Raw genomic sequence first — 19891 nt, forward strand, 5'->3', positions numbered from 1 at the left:
CTCCGCACCGCACCGGAGCAAATAAAAAGATTCGCCGATGAATAGCTGCTCATTTGCATGCCTTTGTCTCAATATTTGCGCGCGACCCTTCTCTGTTCTGCGACCGGCGACCGGCGACCGGACAATAGCGGTGCAACGGGTGTCCGAGTTGTCGTGGAATTGCAATTTGTGAAAGTCGTGGAGCTAAAATTGTCCCTGTGTTGGTTCGTTTTTTTAAGGAACTGAGAGTTCCTCTGGCTTGCAGTTTGTTTTTCCCTTTCGCGTTTTATCGCAGTTTTATATCTGGACAATATTGTTTTACAGATGAAGTCGAGATAAGAGGTGATCCTTTCTTCTTAAAGAATTGACGGGTCCTCAGCAGCCGAAACATTCAACGTTGATCTGTCGCGATGAACTATCTCTTAAAAAATCATTAAAAATGATGGTATGTAGTAAGAAAGTGCAAAGCAGAAGTTAAACAACGACTCCCAGTTCACGAGCGGAGCGGACTAGAAGCCAGCAATACGAAGTTCAGCAATAAAGGCGAATTTGCCGAGGACAAAGGAGAGTCCAATTCATAAGTTGAGGTCAACAACGGATGGCAGCGGTGAATTAATCCCGCTGATTGAGATAATCACGACCGTTGTCGCGAGGGTCAACACGGGTTAATATTCTCTGTCAGAATCTGCTGGCTATGGTTTTCCTCTACCTCTCACGACGAACAACACAATTGGAGATTCGTGCTGGCTCGGCGCGGCGCCGCTTCGGAATGGAACTTTCTTTCTCTTTCTTTCTCGTCGAAACACTCGTCGGACAGAGAATATTCTGGCTGGTTCGTTCCACGGGAACGTTGCCTCCTGCCAGATTGATCAAGTGGAGTTTTAAAGATTCGAGGGGAAGAATTTTAATTAGTTACCAAGGCTGGAAAGCTTCTTAAGGATTCTCAATGGCCTCTCGAAGCACCTCCGAAACTCTTTAATGCTTCAAGTGCAAGGGAATAAAGTCAGTCTCTTTTTTTCCCGGGCTGCTCCCGACGGCGAGTAGCTAAATGAACTGTTCGCTGCGTCCGCCGAACCCATTCTTCCTTAATTCTTTTCCTCAGTTACCGGACACCAACCGGGTAAATAGAAAGTTCCCGTCGCTTTTTTCCGAAAACTTTTCCCGAACCTCCGCGCCCGGCATAATTGGCTAACGACGCAACCGGCTAGGCTATTCTTTCAGGATAATTTCCCGTGATTCGAGGAACTACGGTTTTCATTCGTTAGTATTACATACGTACTTGCATATGAAATGTCCGATTTCATTGTACGTCACTTTCAGGTATGAAGCTTACGATCCTATCTTCAATTTTAATTTACACATATAAATATCCTTTTAAATAGATTTGATTTGAACGTGAATCAGTACGATTGTCGCATGCTGTTTTTGCATGTGCGGAGAAACAACATATCGACGAAAGCATTTTGTGATATTTAGTGAAAATGCGGTGACTAATCAATAGACTGCGGATTTTATGCATTTATGGGAGAAATGAGTGGGTGCAATTTAAGACAGTAAAAAGGTTGCAATGATTTAAGACTGCTAATCTATTTTTCTCAGCTTGTTAAAACTATCAGTGTTATTATTCTTAAGTAAGAACGAACTGTTTATGTGGCTCTACTAATCAACGCACCATTCATTGATAGTAAAAAGAACTACAAAATGGAGATGACAATCTTGTAAATGAAGCCTGTGTACAATGAAGAAACGCGTGATTCTTTGATTCGTAAGAAATAGTTGCGATTGTTTAACGTTACCGTTCAAAATCGGACATTTCATATGCAACGGCCTAATATATTTTAGTATTTTCGTGAGTTAGAGCTGTATTTTCCGGCGTGAAGTGGGAAAGAAATTCACTGATCGAAGGGTAGCCGACGTGTAAATAAGATGTGTTCAGAAAAACACTGGTCTGGGGTGAGTTAGGTGAAAAAAGTGGAGGGGTGAAAATGGCTGACGTCCCTCATCGACAAATTACGCTCTCGACGCTGTCGGTCCCTTCGTCAGGATCGCTTTTTTCCAGGAGAGACGGCGATCAGCTTCCATTCTTCGCGCATGTACGACCGTTTTCCCCGTTTTCGAAAACCGAGACCTGTGGCGGCTGCGGGTGGGTTTCGATCTACTTCGAACATATACAGAGGGGGAGGGAGAACGAGAGGGAGAGCGAGAGAGAGAGGGAGAGCGAGAGTTAGAAAACGACCGAGGGTTGGTGAAGTGGAGTCTCTCTTGCCTCCCTTGGCAACGGTCACTTGGAAACCCGTCGACGGAGTGGACATTTCGCGGTGGCTATGGCATAAGGGCGAGAGAGAGAGAGAGAGGGAGAGAGAGGGAGAGAGAGGGGAGAGACTTTTCGAGACTCTTTTTTGCCATCTGTAAAGAGCTTTCGAGGGTACCGGCCGGAAAACGAATTTTCTTCGTTGAAATTTTCACGAGACCGTGCGCCTTCGAGTTTTGCTGCTCGTTAATCTTTCAGGACGATAATCTGGCTTTAAATATGGGATAAGCGGAGCCCGCGAGTTTTATTCCACCATCTTTATACCGCTGTTAGCTGGATAAAACACTGTTAAACATTCATATGTCCCGTTCAACGGATATGTGGCGAAGATCTGGATTCTCTCAATTTCGCCGTGTAGCTGGCGATTGAACAAAACCAAAATGACGGTGTGCCTTCGTATTTGATTAATAACATTATTACCTTAATTCATGCAAACTCTGCAAGAATGATATTTATTTTTCTTGGAACATGTAGGATTGTGTAAACAGCGAATTCAGGAAAACAAATAACCTACAGTAAGCAGTGCATGTAGTATTCAAACACGACTGTGGAAGGGCATAAAAGGGTCTGGAATGATCAATATTTGTCTACGTCGAGACACTGAGTCGAATCTCCACGTTCGCTTAATCATAAATATTTGTAGAATTCGTATTAATATCTTAGTATTTCAAACGAGTACAAAAATAAAGGAACATCCATTTATAAGTGGTTAAAAGATTATTGAATAGAAGATTGCGTGGATGGCGCATTATTAACAAAATAGCGAATATGAATGATTGAAAATACGGAAAGCGCGTGTAATTGACACAGCCGAATCAAAGAAATGTTCGAAGTTTAATTTCCTGAGGATCGAAGGCGGAGAAGGGCGGGAAAAAGCGAGTGTGGTACATACTGGTGTTGCAATCCGGCGATCGTGTAACATTAATTTCTTCGATTCTCTGCGGCCAGAGCGTGCGCAGTCAATTTATATCCGCGCGGACGGTAATTGTTCATTAGAATGACAAGAACGAAGCGACCACGAGCCACCCGATCATTTATCTTCGTATCGTTCACAATAATTCCCGGAGCGAGCATACGCGCTCTCGTTATCAAGAAAAATTATAGTGCCTACCCGTTAATGATAGCAACGAAATGTCAGCCACGCGAATAGTGTAAACTGATTCGCCTTTTCTCTCGGCGTAAGAGTCAAGAGGCACGCAATCATACATCGTCCCGAGGACGCGCGCGCGCGCGCGCGCCGCGAACCCCTCACAAGGAACCGAGGGTCAATCTTTTGTTTAGCCTGCGACCTTTTGTCTCAGGATCTTGCAATTACTCACGTACCCGGCGTACTCGTAAATTGGAGGGAAACCGTACCGTCGTTCCTCTGTTTTTCACCATGTCCCCGCGAACATCCTCTTTACGTGACACCTGTCTACTTATACTTGTACAGACTGTTCCATGATAATTCCCTCGGTGCAGCTTAACCTTAAAATCACCAACCGTGATTTATCACAGTGATCGCAGAATCACGCGATCGCGATCCATAGTGTTTAACTTCAGTCACGCCGTGATCGTGATTTTTTTAATCTAGAGTAAAGTTGCTCACTGCCATCTTAATTCTTCGTCTCGATTCAATTAGTTCTTCTTTTTTCAAGTACGCCAATTACGCCTATTACGTAAGTTTAACATTTATTTAATGATAAAATATGCAATTTTCTTTTCCGTGCGTTTTTTCTCTTTTGCCACGTTTCTTATTAGCTCGCTTTCTTGTCTATATGCGGGGCTAGGAAAAAAAGTGCAGTAACTTGTCCGAGTTCGCATAATCACCCTGTGTAGGGGAAAGATCACCAGAATGATGAGCTCGACGACATATTTCGAGGTCATCAAAATCGGCGAGGTGTAGATTTTTCTGTATAATTGCCGCTAATTTAATGCTCTGAATTTCTCCTGACGCTAGATGGCAATTTTTAAAGCCGACTCGAGAACATTTTCTGGATTGCGTGAAACTCGTGCCCGAGGCAGTATTCTGTGAGTCTGTGGTTCATGGGTGCTTGCGTTCGAGAGGGACCGTGACTCGGTAGAACGGGACACCCACGTACGCGGGATGGGTATACGTCTTATTTACGATAATTGCTTCTCATCTAACTAAGAGGCGGCCACGCGTTTTCCGGGTTCGCTCCGCTCGCGGGATTCGCTTGTTCCTGATCTACTCGCTTGCTCCCGGTGAGCCTCGGGCTGCAGTCGAGCCGATATTAACCCGTCCCGGTCGGTAGCTACCCGCAGCGCAGCATCCTCCTCCCCTCGAAGCGTTATCTCGATTTATGGCTATCGAACTGAGACTTCTTGTGGGTTTAATGCGAGATCTATCTCGGCTACATTTAGCCGCGCGGAAAATCGAGTAACGAAGCCTGAATCCCAGCCGGCGGCGGATCATCCTTATTATCCTGCTTGATCGCCGATCGTTTGTAACGCGACGCGCCTAAGATGAGCTAATTATTAATCACTTGGGCGCCACGGGTTTTCTTGCAACGCGATACACTCTCGACCCAACTCGACCAGGGTAATGAATTTTCGTTTTACCACGGTGACGATTATCGGATGCTTCGAGGAAGCGATATGTTAATCTTTTTTGCGGTGGACTTGAACGAGCTTGCTGAGAGGAGGCTCTTCACTTTTTTGTCGAACTTAATTTGTTTAAGAGAAAAACGTGTAATACATATTACTAAACACGTTCATATTACAACAGGATGCGGAGACTTGTTATACATACACGGTACGTAATAAGGGATTATAAAATTTCATTTATAGGAAGAAAATGGCAGGAGACGTCGAGCTACACAGATAAAACGTATCCTTTCTCTTTCTCTGCTCTACAAATTATAATAACAAATATAATAATATGTGACGATATTGTTTGGTCATAATGTATGATAATTAGACTGCGGATCTTCTATGCAAAATAAAAAATGTTTGCATTGATTGCAGGACAGAGGAGCCAAATGAAAGTTGCATTCTTCTTTGAATTATCCCATTAAGCTGAAACTATTATAATACATTGATGTCCTTAAATATTTTTAACACGTCCACTGTTTTAAATTGCAGCTGTCCATTTTTCTCATAAATGCATAAAATCCGCAGTCTAACGATAATGTACGAACAAAATTTACATAAAGTTCCTCCGTCTACTAATTACGGTATAATCAGTGTATCCTGAACGATGGGGGGAAACCCGAAGGCCGCCTTCTCAATTTTATCGGAGACCATGGTCGTTCCTGCGGGATCAAATTGCGGAAAAATCGGAAACCCCGTCCGGAGGAGATCGGGACGATGATGCGATGGAAAGAAGGTCGTTTTGTTGGAAAATACGCTGGAAGCCACAAGAGATTTCTTCAACGGGGAACACTTTCACGCCTCGTTGGCTGCGACATCGATTATAATTCTAGTCAGCCCGGGAGCTTGATCGATACAAGGCACAAATAATTTCGAGAAAAAAAACCATGTAAATCCATTAATGATTTAGACAGCGATACATCCATCGACATCATACGCGGCGAAACTATCAAGACCCGTCAGAACGTTAACGTTACATTTCACTTATCGGCCGCGGTGAGTTTTTCCTCGACGAAAGAAAAATGTTTTCTCTTCATGACACAGGCTCACCCTCGAGCAAGATAATATCTTAAATCCCGCAGAAAATACAGTAGTACAGACAGTAAATATTGTGTCGCTTCCTCGCGCGGTTTCAAGGTTTCAAGGTGAATGCATTATGCATGCTATGTGTATGATATGTAATTTTGCAGGAAATTTTTCGTTATCCCAAGTGCTACAACAGCAAGTTGGATAGAGTAGATAAATATTTCGGTGGAAACGAGGAGAACAAAAGACGCGTTTCCGATAGCCATTTTAGTCGGTTGTTTCCGCGCTTAAATTACGGCACTCTTTCAGGGAAGCAAACGGTTTCAGCTTGAAAAACAGAGGAGATCTGACTGAAAGCGACGGCCAGCATTTAGCACCGTCCGTCTTAATGGGCCGAGTTAAATCCTGTAAGTTAGGAGTCGACGAAATATCGCACGGGATTTAGAAGAATGCGGGCAAATCGATGGATAAACAGCGGAGGCCGTTCATGCGTGAGACGGCGAAATTCGTCACGGCTTAACGTTGATTCGAGAGAGAATCGAAAGGGAGAAGCCACGGCTATTCAACGTCTCTATGTGCAACTACTGCGATAGCTCATCGGCCAGATGAGCGATGTTGCCTAGTTAAGCTCGGACATCCCTATTAGGAATCGCTGTTTACGATGGAAATGCTGCCGCGTCCGGCTCAAATTAAATGTTTAACGACGTAATAAATAAATCTCACCATTCAACGTTCTCTACTATTTAAGCCCCCACTCTCGTTAACGCATTCACGGCACCGCGTCGGACATGTGCGAGCGACAAAAATTAACACGTATGTATTATTAATTTATAAATTTTCTTTGACATAGTATACGAAATTCGTGCACTCGTTTTAATTATCTATTATATAATGATTAATAGTTCGTATCTATAGAGATACATCTACACAGAGCGGATAGGTGAAGATCGTGACGAGTCTACTGTCGAATCAATCTATTGTTTCCGACTGAACTTTCGAAAAAATTGTGCTATTATAGTTATGACCCAATATTTCTCCGTTCACATACTCTTCCTACTTTCTCCTCGCTATACCTCCCACGTGTTCAGGTTCTACAATTACCACGCTAAAATCGCACCTCGTACCCTAATAACTCCATCGATCCAATCAGAGCGCAGACGATGCGCCAAGAGACACTCGAGTTCCTTATCCCCTCTTCCTTACCAGCCAGCCGGTTAATCTAATTCCCGAGTGTCCGCTAAAAAAGGTCTATGTGCGAAGAAGACCGTATGCCCCGTATGCGTAATTGGGGCTGCGAGTAAAGTCTGGAACGCGATTCGGATTTTGAACTGGTCAAACTTCCAATTATCATCGAGCGATTCCTTAAACACGTATCAGTTTATCATTTTCTGTACTATACAATTTCGAAAATCTTTCCAACTCGAAAATATGTATTTTATTTTATTAATTATCTACACGAACGGTAACGCAATACGACAATCGAGAAGAGAATCAAGAATATTAGGAATTAACAAACTAATTATGCTAAAGATCTTTACAAGATGAAAGTGAATATGACAGTAAATTAACCCTTTACGTTGTAAGATATTTCTGAGTAGACATGTGTTGAGTTTGAATAGATTTTAAGATCATCGCGATATAAACTCGTGTAGTAGTACCTACGCTTGCATCGTATCAACGTAGAAATAGAAAGCTAAGCATGCGTGTTTTATAGTAATATTTTAATGGATATGATACTTACAACCCCTGGACATTCAACTGGGACAACTCAACACGATTTATGTTTCCCCCTTTCGTCTTGATTACGTCTCATATATGTATTTCCCGACATGCTTCGCATATACTGCTTTATCATACCCTCCATGTTCTCATGATTTTGTCAGATGTCCACAATTTTAGTTTTTCAATTGGACAGTACGGGGAGTGGCGGGGTGCATGGATGAATAAAGTATATAGAAATTCTTGCTTTTCACTGCACTGCACCAGTGTTGCCATAAACGCGCGTATGTAGAATACGCAGTCTCTACCTATGTATAACCAGCGTGTTGGCGGTGCCGGTGCCGGCGCGGCGTGGCGTGGCGCCAGCTCGGAAAACCGATCCGAAAGATCGTAAATGATCGTTTCGACACGCACGTCTCGATCGCGTGACGATCTCCAGGGTCGCGGGCGAGGATAAAAGTCCTTGCGCGTATAATATCGTCGCGGAAAGGAAGGAGACTTGTAAGGTGGTCGGAGCGGAACCACCCTGTTCGGTCGCTGCTCCACTCGAAGCTGGGAGACGAAGAGGAGAACGAACCAGCCCGGAATAAACGGTCTGGCCTGCGGGCATAATTAAACTTGTCGCTTAAAAATGAGTAGCCACGAAGGCGCCGTAAACACCGAGTTTCGGAGAGTGCATCGGTGGAGCTGTTCCCGGTGAGCGGTAATTAACGTTCTGCTCGGCGGCGACCGCTGCGAAACGAAGAGGGCAACGAACACCGGCTCGGCAAGAGCGCAAGAGAGCCACACAGAGGAAATTCTCCTCTCCTTTTACTTTATCCTTGAGTGGCTCGGTCCACGGGGGAAGAAGGGAGCGGAAAGGTCGCGGCACGGAAAGGAGAAGAGACGACGCGCCGCGCACCGGGCGACAAGGAAGAGCGCAGGTGAAGGAAATAATTTGCTAGCACCAGCCACGACCACGTGAATCGGCCACTGATCGAAATGGAGATCGACCCTAGATCCTATTAGGTTTTTGCTCGGTTTTAACACGTTATCCGATCATTTAATCATTTTTAAAAATTGTCTCCGCGCTGAAGACTTTTTAACCCTTAACAATCGAATGGTGATCCTGAGAGGCACCACTGAAAATTGCTGTACCATTATTCAAAGTATTGTTTACATTATTAAATACACCGTATTGTATGAGGGGTATTATACCAATTTCATATCCATAAAATTTCAAAAAGATCACAGGGAATGGAAATATTCTAGATCGGAAGAAATGTTCCATTTTCCAGTTAAAATAGCTCCGAGGGAAAAGGGTTAATGGATACTTCAATGGCGAACAAACAAGTCACCCCCAGTTACGTCATGATAATGTGAATGAAGATGTTGATACAACAATTGGTCGACCGAAATTGCAATTAAATAGCAAAAGTAACAATGGACGAGAACCTCGAAAGGATGTTTTGTACAATTATTTTTGAGATGTGTACGAGGAATACCATCTCGCCGCTCGCAAATTATATTTCTTCATTTTTCCAGCATTGTAGAAATTCGAAATTAGTGCACGATACAGTGCAATCTTCGGAGACAACATGAAATTCATAAGCAATTTGCAACCGTCTCGCATTTTGTGGTCTAGGCACCACGATTGCATCCGGCTCTGGATGAATTTTCTGGATTTTTCTGCGCCGGTAACGGAACCAGCGGAAAGTATTAGATAGAGGATCGGAACAGTGGAGGGAATAAAAAGAACGGAATCCTCTTTTAACTTCCTCTCGTTCCGTCTCAAGGAATTCCCCCGGTTTCTGCGAGGGGATAAAGAACGCGATGACCTCTTCCGCCGATAGGATCTAAATTAAATGGCTAATTAATTGCCGGGACGTGCATCGTGCGCCGCAATTAATTGCCTTATTTCGCGGTCCCTGAACTGGCCTGCGGTGACAGCCTGATGAGAATTATTACGTCATTAGGTCAGAGGAATGAACCGACGTCGGTGAATGGTAATCCGCGGTACAAATAACATTTTAGTTCCCGGTCAAAATTAACCAACCAGCCCTTCCGCAGTAAACTCGCAAACTCATTGCTACGCGAAGCTCGTTAACATCGGCGAGATATAACGCGATTCTTGATACACTGTTATTACAAGCCGTCTGAAAGCTAGTCCAGACGACGACGACGACGACGCGACGCGGCGCGACGCGACGCGACGAGCTACGCCGACTCCAAAAAGTTCTTCGACTACATATTTTCTGGTTTCTGAAAACCATCCGCCGTTTGTTTTATTCCAAAAACGTTCTTTTTCTCTCAAACATGTCAAAAGTGTAATGTCACGCGACGTTCGGCTGATTAAAAGAGTCTTAAACTTTTTAGTTTCTAATTTAAACTAAATTAAACTTTCAAGTCAAAGTAGATTACGTACAGCTTCCATGATATGTACTTGTTTTCTGAAATAGTCCTTATTCGATCTGTCTACATTCTCCAGAGTAATCCAGAACACAGAATTCCACGGGACAATGGCATTTCCGAATTTGTTTTCGGTTGTTTTTGGTAGCTAGGCCGGGCCATAGTAAATCTGATCCTGTCCCTTTTTCCCCGTGTGTTCCCTATTTTCCCGGCATCATCGAAAACAGATTAGCGGGTGCTCTTAAAGGCACGAGAGGAGAGTAAAAGGACAGACAAGAGAGCACACGGCGAAATCGCTTTCGTGCCGAGGGGCGAGGTTAAGTGAAAGAATAGAGGTTGCGTGATGCTCCCGGATTCGGGAGTAAAAAGGATAAACGTCCCATCTCGTGGGAAGTACTTAACGAAATCCTCTCATCCGCGCGTCTGTCCCGAAGCTGATCCTGCTCTCTCGCCCAAGTTTTCCTCGTAAAACAGCATTAATTGCAACCGTTTCCCACAGAAAGCTATCAACCGAAAGCCATAACCGTTCTGAACGCAATCGTCAGAATGTTGAGCCGCTTTTTACTGGTGTACTCGAGATTTCAAAATTAACCCCGTATCCCAAGATTCCATCACCTTGTACTTTAATAAACTACAATATAAACGTGTAATTTCTCGGAATATACAATATGTATATGTATATCCTGTTAGATTAAAATAGAGTAGGACTGTTTAATTTTAGGGATATCCGTGTCAAGGAGGATTTATAGGAAGTCTCGATGTTTAGCATTAAGCGAAAAATAATTTGTTATCCGCCCCCGAGTCTCTCTTGACGATTTATTAATACGACGTCGGAATGATATTACTTTCGCGGCTGGTAATACGTCTTTTATCATTCCCGTTCCTTTCGTTCCACAAAATATCAGTGTTTACCTTGCGGTATTTTCCCCACGGCTGTAAATCATAATCTGATGCAAGAATGTTCGTGGCTCGTATGACCGTCATTATTTACGCATCCTGCTACGAGCAGATCGAGGGTCCGCCGCGCCGTCCGCCCTTCTGGCCCCCATAACGTTACCCATGAGTTTTAGGAGAGAAGAAATCCCTCTATCAGCTCTGTTTCGCGCCACAGGGATTATAGCGTCCTCCTCGACCAGCCCGCACTTCAAATTCGATGAGTTTGTTTTTTCCTCGGAACTATACTTCCCTTCGGATTTCCATTTTTATTCGGCTCGTTTATGGAATTATATCGTTAGCCCGGCTTTAGCGTCGCTGCTCCGAGGACGCATAACCGTGGAAAATATATACTTAAATATTCGAGTAATATTTTCTTTAATTTATTATTTTTTTAACCCTTAGCACTCGGTTGGTGACTCTGAGTAAGTCACCACTAAAAATTGCTGTACTATTATTCAAAATATTGTTTACATTATTAAATGTGTCGGTATCCGATCAATTACTAAAGCATTTAGGTATTTTAATGAGGTACTTGTAAGTCAAAAGGAATGCTTAATTTTCGAGTTAATAATATTGTTTTTTGTTGTCGAGACGAGCAGACGAAATCTCTCTTCAGCCTGACAAGCAATTAACGACAAAGTAGCACGGACAGTGGTAAAAAGAGAATCTCAGGGCCGAAATCAGACAGTGGGAAATTTCTCTCTCCTTCTCCGGGGATACGGAAAACGTGTAAAAAAAGTTCGGATCAGACGAGTGCTCTCGACCGAGCCCATTCTTCGCCTCCTTTCACCACGTTTTTTTTTCGTCGGGGTGCTTATTGTACACCTGTCTTCGACTCGTCTGTTTGTTCACACCCTCGGTTACCCTATTCGACCGACGGACAAATAAATAGGTAGATGGATGCCGCGCCGCGCCGCGCCGGTTCGATCGACACCTCCTCGCCATTCCTCGTTCCGTCATTTCGTCTGTATGTGCGCGCGAGGGAACACGGTGCTCGGTATTCTCGGTATTTCATTCGAGCAATTTGAAAGGGTTGTTTGACGGGAACGCGAGGACACCTGGTGCCGCGATGTCGGTACGCCGAAAACCAGCTGTGCACAGATTATGGCTGGACGCTTTTTTTCCGCGCTGAAATTCTTAATGATATTGGCGGTCCCGGAGATGATACAGTGCAGTCGTTAAAATTGCACCGGCCGGGCCGCGGCCGTGCAGATTTCCACACGGGATCGCGTTCTCGAGCCTCTCGTACACCCTTGCTCAAACCCATGTACAGAAGCATAATTTAATTTATTATTGATCAACGGAATTTTTCGTTAAATCTCATTTCAACGATTGAAGTAGAAATTTATTCGTCAATCGTTGATTAAATTTTCTCCCAACACTGCAGGAAATTGATATTCATTCATTGGTCATTTAGTCTATCCTTGATCCATTTCGTCACCTTGAACGTGACCTTCAGCAATTGTAGTCACTAAATTCCTAATGAAAGGAACTTCATATCGCCTCTCGAAATAAATAAAACTGGAAAACAGGGAGAGAGTGTGTGCTACATATATCGGACGCGCGCGATCTTCAACGTAACACCATGGTCTCGAGGAAAAACTAAAAGCTCGAGGAATCGATGTCTCGCAGGTCGCTCGGAGGTAAAGCAGCGCAATTTCCATGAAAGGCGTAAGCTGGAAAGTTTGAGCGTCTTTGTGTTGCAAACTCGTCAAACGTCTTTCCCAAGTCCTCGTTCACGCCGGCCTCTCTTTCAGAATAGACAAACAGTGATCCCTCTCCCGGTGGAAAGGGATTGAAGAGCAGGGATGCTCCCTCTCGCCTCTGGTGGCGGCTTGTAATTACGTAAACTGCGCGGATAACAAGACCGTGCCCGTAAAGAAGTTACTTTTTCTCTCGCGGAGAGCGCGAAGACTTCGTTAAAACGGTTGCGCGAGGAAGGCAAAAGGATTCAAGGATAGAAACCTGGCATCCTCGTTTCTTCAAGTTCGCTCGCCGGATTTTCTCTCTCTTTTTCTTTGCCCGTGTCACCGCTCGCTTCCGCCATCGGTTATATTAATCGTTCTCCGCCTGTTGGAACAGGGGAGTTCTCTCGGGGAACACGGAAATGAAATAGACGTTTCATTTTTCATTTACTTTTCTTCCGTTCCGAAGCCTCTCTTCCTCGATCTTTGTTTCGGTTCTTATTAACTAGAGATGATTCTTGCTGATGGGTTTACTCGCTAAGCGGATGAATAGAGATTGAGAAGCTCGCTCGGCCTAGCCGCTCTTGCGAAATCTTCGAAATAAAGGGAAATATTCTTCCATCTTGCAACTGTCGCGAGATTGATCTTCCACTGCCACTCAGTTTCGATTTGATACGATTTTCGTCTTTAATCAAAATACGATTAGAATCTAAATCTAGTGTTTTTGACAGGTAATGCCGCCGCCTCCCCCCACCCCGAACTAATCACCAACCAACTCATTAATTATTCTGCTCGGTAAGCGGCGCGCGATCGTCGCCACAAACCAATACGGCGGCGCTCTCACCTGTCAAAAACACTGCAGAGTGCTCAACTTTAAGCAAGCATAACTCCTGAGCCATTGATCCTACAGGATCGAAACTTCGATCTGCAGCCGCCCCGGATACAAATCTACTGGATTACATACCAAATACATCATAATTTATAGGAGAAAGCCGCAAATTTCGAGTCCGGTAAAGTAAAGATGCAAAAACTTGGAGAACCTTGTTCGCAATAAATGTATAAGAGCCGCGATTCAACCATTATAAACGAGAAGAGTCTCTCAGTGTTATCGGTAGGGGTAAACGAATGGCTGTACATACCATTCAGAAAAAGGTCAGCCGACGAGTATCGCGTACTTTACAGCATCGTAAAGTCTTTTAACGATTGGCACGCAAAGGATCGACATTAGAGAGCGTCGTCGTCGTCGTGGAACGAGACCAAAAGGTGGGTCCTACGAAACGATCGAGCAAGAAAGTGTGAAAGAAAGAGACAACGGGACCGCGCGCGCGTTGTTTTATTTCACTTTACACGGCGCGGCGCGGCGCGCGGCGTCCCGTTGTCGTCGAAATGTCGCTATAACGGCGGGGTTTAATGATCTCTCGAGGGGCTCGTGCTAAACGGGCGCTCAACAATTTTCAAAAAGAAAAAAGTAAAAAAACTTAGGTAAGGACGGCGCTCGCTAAATATTCTTTGTTCTTTGTGTAGGCTGCGTTCTAGGTATTCGGTTGTTGGTTTCTGTGCGATTTTCTACGTCGGTATTCACTGGCAGTCTAGAGAGCAGCGTTTACAAGGCTCGAATCACGAGATCCGCTCGTTTACCGGCGCGTTGAACGTTCTCTCGCAGCCATGAGGATCGTTCCATCTTCTTGACAGACCGAGCTCGCTGGGTGTCACGTCTTGTTTCGGTTCGCGTGAGTCGGCACGATCGGACGACCGACAATAGAACGTCCTCAAAGAGAAATTTAATTGATTCACCAGTGCGCGGCGTCGCGAAGTCGAGGCCGACGTTCCATTTTTTAATTATGCCGAGGATCGTGTCCGTGCGAATCATTCTTGCTCGCGAACCAGACAGCTCTCGAGTGAAGAAAGTGAAACCGTCTTCCTCGGGGGCTATGCTCGGTCATTCGCTTGAAAACGGCGCGCCTCTTAGCAATTTTTAATAGCTACACGGTTAACTACTGCCAAATATATGGAACACGGGGATGAGTCCGAATGAAACGTGATATGTACGTGGTTCGGATTCGACGGACTGTGGTGGCTAAAAGACGGTGCAACAATCACGTAAAAATCACCGAATGACTGGTGTAATCGTATTCCACTCGTTAGTCCGATCTAGTTGCGGATTGATACTCGTCGGCGCAGATTTCCCTATTAATCCGACCGTGTTTGAAACGCGTTCCGGAATTTCCACGTGCCAGCACGTCGCGTCACGCCTCGTCACTGACGACTACATAGGTTCCCCATTCCATCGATCTCTCTCCCTCAACTCTCGCTTACTCTTTTATTTTTACCGTCTGACGTTAATGAGAATTGGCAGGGTGATAGCAGGAACGCAAGCGCAGGAGAGCGTTAGATAACTAACGAGACTGGTCACAATGCACAAAGGGTATTATTTCCCCGATAGGTTTGAATGGATCCGCCGAATCCCATTCAGTCTCCTACCTTTCCCTTCGTTGCGTGACCGTCTCCTCTTGTCCTCCCTCTTCCTCTTCCTCCCCCTCACCCCTGCCCCTCCTCTCGATCACTATGCGTGCTTCCCGTGCGATTCGATCTATTATTTTCTCTTTGTTTATATCTTCATTTATCTGCTTGCCTATCTATTTGCTTCGCCCCTGGTTTCTAACCTTCTTTGCCTTGTCCGCTTCCCCTTCTACCGCGCCCCCCCCCGCCTCCTTTGATTGCTTTATTTATGGTCGCTGCTCCGTACGAACAGCTGTTCCTTCTTTGTTTCAATCGCGATTAGATTGCAAACTGTGTGCGAACTTTTCGCAAATGTGTCGGTTCAACGATTTTTCTGATTAACGAAAAACACGGACCAATCAGAGCGCGCCCCGGGCCGCCGCGCCGCGCCGCGCTCGCATCAGAGCATTAGCGGTACGCCGTGACTTCGCGCGGCGGCCCAGGGCGCGCTCTGATTGGTCCGTGTTTGTCGTTAATAACTGCTAAACAAAGCCGCGGACGCCATTTTTGCAAAGGAAAATGTCGCTTCAAATGACCCAAGGAACCTCCCATTTCCGGGAGTTACACTTGTTCTGGGACACCCTGTATAGAGAGATAAAACATACAGAATAAACGTCTGTATCTCAAATACAGTTTATAATAGATAATTTCATGATGCAATGCCAAATTCTTTGAAATTATCCTGTCCATTCTTCCCGCGTACTGGGTACATATGTACATGGCGCACCAGCTGACCCCCCCCCCCCCCCCCCGCCATATAAGCCAAGCGTAGGCCCTGTCGATGAGCACAGCTTATACATCTTTCGGGAACGTGACGTCACGCTGTCTTCATCTGAATTCATCTTTTCCGAGGGAAAAATTATCTGCGCCGGGTCTATAGGTATACTATATGGTCTAAGGATTACCCTCACCCTCACCTGGCATCACTGCTACTGTGCGGCCGAGAGTCGAGAATCGGCTACCCCCACCCGGTCGACCAGCGCGAGTCGAGGGACCTGTTCGCGCGGACCACTGGAGCGAGATAGTGGGGGCAGCCGATTCCTACGTCATCGACTCACGACGTTTCCGGCCGCGCGGTCCACGTTTAGGGGCAATACGAGAAGTGAGAACCTGTCCGCACTTATTCTTGGATCTGGAGGAGGAAACGGGTGAGAGCCCTTGGGCGGTGGGGTTTTAGTGAGTGTGGCTACGGGATGAAATCCCATTCTCCCAACTTCTACCTTAGGAGGGGGGAGGACTGAGCCCCACACTACCCCCAATCTACCTCTGAGGGGGGTGTGCGTAAAGGCATTTCCCCACCGCCCTTGAACAAAAAGAAAAAAAAAGAAGAGGAGAGTGTACCGTGCGTATAAGACTGCACGACCGAAGTGAGAACTTCCATGGCGATTGCACACCTGTCTGTTAGGAAATTGTGATCGCAAAGATTGAAAAAGACCAGCATTTAGAAAATAGCCCACAGATCCGGAAACCAAGTACAGCCTGGGATGGATCACTTTCGCCGGCGATCGGTATCGCAGGGCTCGTAACTCAAGCAGCTCGAAGGGGCGGGAGAAGAAAGCCCGCGTCATTAAACAGCATTCCGACGACGACGACGTTCAGCTGATTCGGGGATGACGTCGCGTGATTGACACGCAGGGGGTTGAAACACAGAGGCTCGGGCTTCGCTGTTGAACACGGCGAAGCAAAGGAGGGAATGCGTAGGCGATCGGATGCCAGCAGACGCGGCGCGATGAGTTATCGATCTCGGTTTCGATTGTCCGTTGCGCGCCACCCTCCTATGTATAACGTTGCCTCGGTTTTGTTGCCTCCCCTCTGTTTCGTCTCCTCCGGCGACGCAACCACCGCACCGCCACCATTACGCCCCGATACCAACCTCCTTGTTAATGAATTCTCTCTCGAGCGCCACGATCGGTAGCCCGCAATGTCTGCTTATCGATACGCTTTCAACCGCCGAGCCGCGGAAAAACCCTTCTCTGCGACCCCTACACGCTAATTATGGCAACGAAGCGCGCCGATCAACGCCGCTGTTTAACGCGAGTAAAAATTACAGTAATAATCAACAAAATCACGTCCCACTTCTCGCACGACTTCTCCTACATCGTGAATGATCGTCCACGTAATTAACGATTTATTTGTATTCCTCCGGTGTGTCGATTTATTTATTAATCTCGCGCAGCGACGTAATTAAAATGTGTACCGTTGTCGGCGATCGTAGCTTTCCGCCCGATAAAATTCATATTTTACGCGTGTAATTGGATCGTTTAATTACGTTAATAAATAACCGGCCGGATATTTCACGGGCTGACACTCGAAAATGTCCACGCACGCGTAAACCGGCCGGCACCCGGTAAATGGATTGCCGATCGTGTAAATACCCGCGAAATGATTTAGCGATATTACGATGGCTTTTATGCAGGTAATCAATTTCGATTCAACTCCTTGCTTTCTTCCGTTCGCTCGTTCTCTCGTTCTCTCGTTCGTTCGTTCGTTTCTTTTCGCCCTAACCGACCGCCACCACGCGTTTTCCGCTAATGAATCTCCTGGCAACGATCAGATATCCACCGTCGATGCTGGCAATTAATGGTTTCATGCACTTTTCTACGTGTGCACACTAACGATCAAGAGTTTCTGGCACACCTAGGTCGCATATAGTTCGCGACCGAGCGGATCGTTCGATCGTCATTTCATTTAGACTAATTGTAAGAGGACGATAGGGAAGAGAAAAAGAAATCTGTGAAAATCACGATATCGCGACACGAAAGATTTCATTACGAAGCATTGAATGAAAATAATATCGTTGTTGCTTATTAAATTGAAAGGGTAATAAATAATAAACGGAATAAATGGAAAATTCTTCTGGAAGCGCGCAATTGTGTGTAACTGGAAGGAGAACGATCTTCGAATTGCCGTCTGACTAATTAAGGAATATACTACTGGACGACACATTTCAAGCTTTCCATTTGAATAATGACTAGACTGCGGATCTTTATGCAAAATGAAAAACGTTCGCATCGATTGCAGGACGCAGGAGCCAGATTAAAATTGTATTCTTCTGTTAATTATCTGATTAAGCTGAAACTAATATGTACCTTGATGTCCTTAAATATTTTTAACATGTCCATTACTTTAACTGGCACTTGCCCATTTTTGTCATAAATGCATAAACTCCGCGGTCTGATAGTAACATACGAAATTATTAATAACATACGAGAGCACAAGTACAACATGAAGTAACAACTTCAGAACACTGTATGAAACGTTTCAACGTTGTTAAACCGAGCATCCGCTTCGATCATTCTGCAATATTGTAGTGTTGAGCGCGTATATCCGCCCAAGTAGCTCATAACAATGTGTTCGAATGTGTATTTTCGAGGGTCAGCGTTCCCGCAAATCCGTTCGAAAGCATTCGCCGGATCGGGTCGGTGCTACTACTTCGCGTCGAGTGATTAATCACGGATTATTCTTCGATCCGAAGAGATCCTCTCGATTAGTTGAAATTCTACTAATTACTCATTTGCATAGTAAATGCACTGCTCGCGTGCCCCACGGGAATTACCCCGGCTCCGAGCGGGACCTCGAAGGATTTAGCCCGGGCACGAGATTGACAATCGTAGATAGCTAGAATTTTTCAGCCGCGATTAAATTGGAAGAAGATTTCGAGGATCAGAGGAATCGGATTAATGGTCGCGACCCCATCGAATTTCTTTAATACGACGATACACGACCGCGGGACGTTCCAATTACCCGTCATGCGACCGATGCTTTATTAAACTGTATCGAAAGCAGAATCAATCGCGATTGTATATCTCTCCCTTCTTTTCGTTCAAAGTATTTTACTGGCCGCGACGATCGTTTTACACGAAACTGCGAGAGCGAGACGAATACAGAATACATAACTCGTTTAATCGGTAACCACGGGGCGGATTCCGCGGCGCGAAACGGCAAGGAAAACATCCCGGCTATAAGCATCGAAATAAATCCTTCGCCGGCATTGTTGCCATTTTTCCCGGGAATCGACGGAGTCGTCCTTTTCATCGTGTACCCTCGACATGGCCGGGTCTTCTCGGAATTGTTAAGCGGCTACGTTAACGGTGGGCGTCGACTTTCGAGGCCGACTCCGCGGTGGACGTATGCATTAACAACTACGGGAGGGAGATCCTGAAAGGACGAAGGAAGAAGACGTGGAGCGCACGGCCGACGAAAGGGGGAAACCAGGAGGAAGAAAGAGAGAGAGAGAGAGAGAGAGAGAGAGAGAGAGAGAGAGAGAGAGAGAGAGAGAGAGAGAGAGAGAGAGAGAAAGTCCAGACAGGGTTAAAGTCCCCGGGCCAGGAAACTCCGAGAGGGCAGTGCCGTAACCACGGCTTGATAAATTACAGTATTTTTCGATACCCCGCAGGAAAAAGAAGCCCGGCGTCGAATATGAGCGGCGCCCCTAATGGAATCCGATGGATTACGGCCGCGTAGAGAGGAACGATTTCTCTCGGAACGTCCGGCCAGGCTCTGGTATTTCTTTTTATCGAGTATAATCTCAATTTGGCAAGGATCTACGCTCGCCACGATTCCTTTTCCCTTTTTTCATCTTTGTCGATCTGCTTCTCTCCATCTATCTATCCGTCTCTCTCCTTCTCTTTCAGTTTGCTCCTTCCGCGAGTAACGATTACGGTTCCACTCTTTAACGAGCGAGGCCAGTGTTTGCTTTTTTCAAAGGGTAAAAGAAAATCTGCGGCCGGTCTTCGGATACCCTTCTTTTTTCATC

The 19891-nt window shown here is 45.5% G+C and overlaps 1 protein-coding gene across 13 annotated transcripts in view; it reads right to left on the bottom strand.

The window, feature by feature from the left end:
• LOC143207673 (uncharacterized) overlaps positions 1–19891 on the bottom strand; it is a 378264-nt gene that overhangs the window by 183396 nt on the left and 174977 nt on the right. Inside the window, exon 1 of one of the 13 annotated variants that reach the window (XM_076421375.1) lies at positions 7650–15344. The exons of the other annotated variants lie outside the window; for them this stretch is intronic. Within the exon in view, the coding sequence (XP_076277490.1) occupies positions 7650–7662 (13 nt within the window). The 5' untranslated portion in view covers positions 7663–15344. Of the gene's footprint in view, positions 1–7649; positions 15345–19891 lie in introns of those variants that run through there. 13 annotated transcript variants of the gene reach the window in all.

Source organism: Lasioglossum baleicum, chromosome 4, assembly GCF_051020765.1.
Source record: "Lasioglossum baleicum chromosome 4, iyLasBale1, whole genome shotgun sequence".
NCBI lineage: Eukaryota > Metazoa > Arthropoda > Insecta > Hymenoptera > Halictidae > Lasioglossum > Lasioglossum baleicum.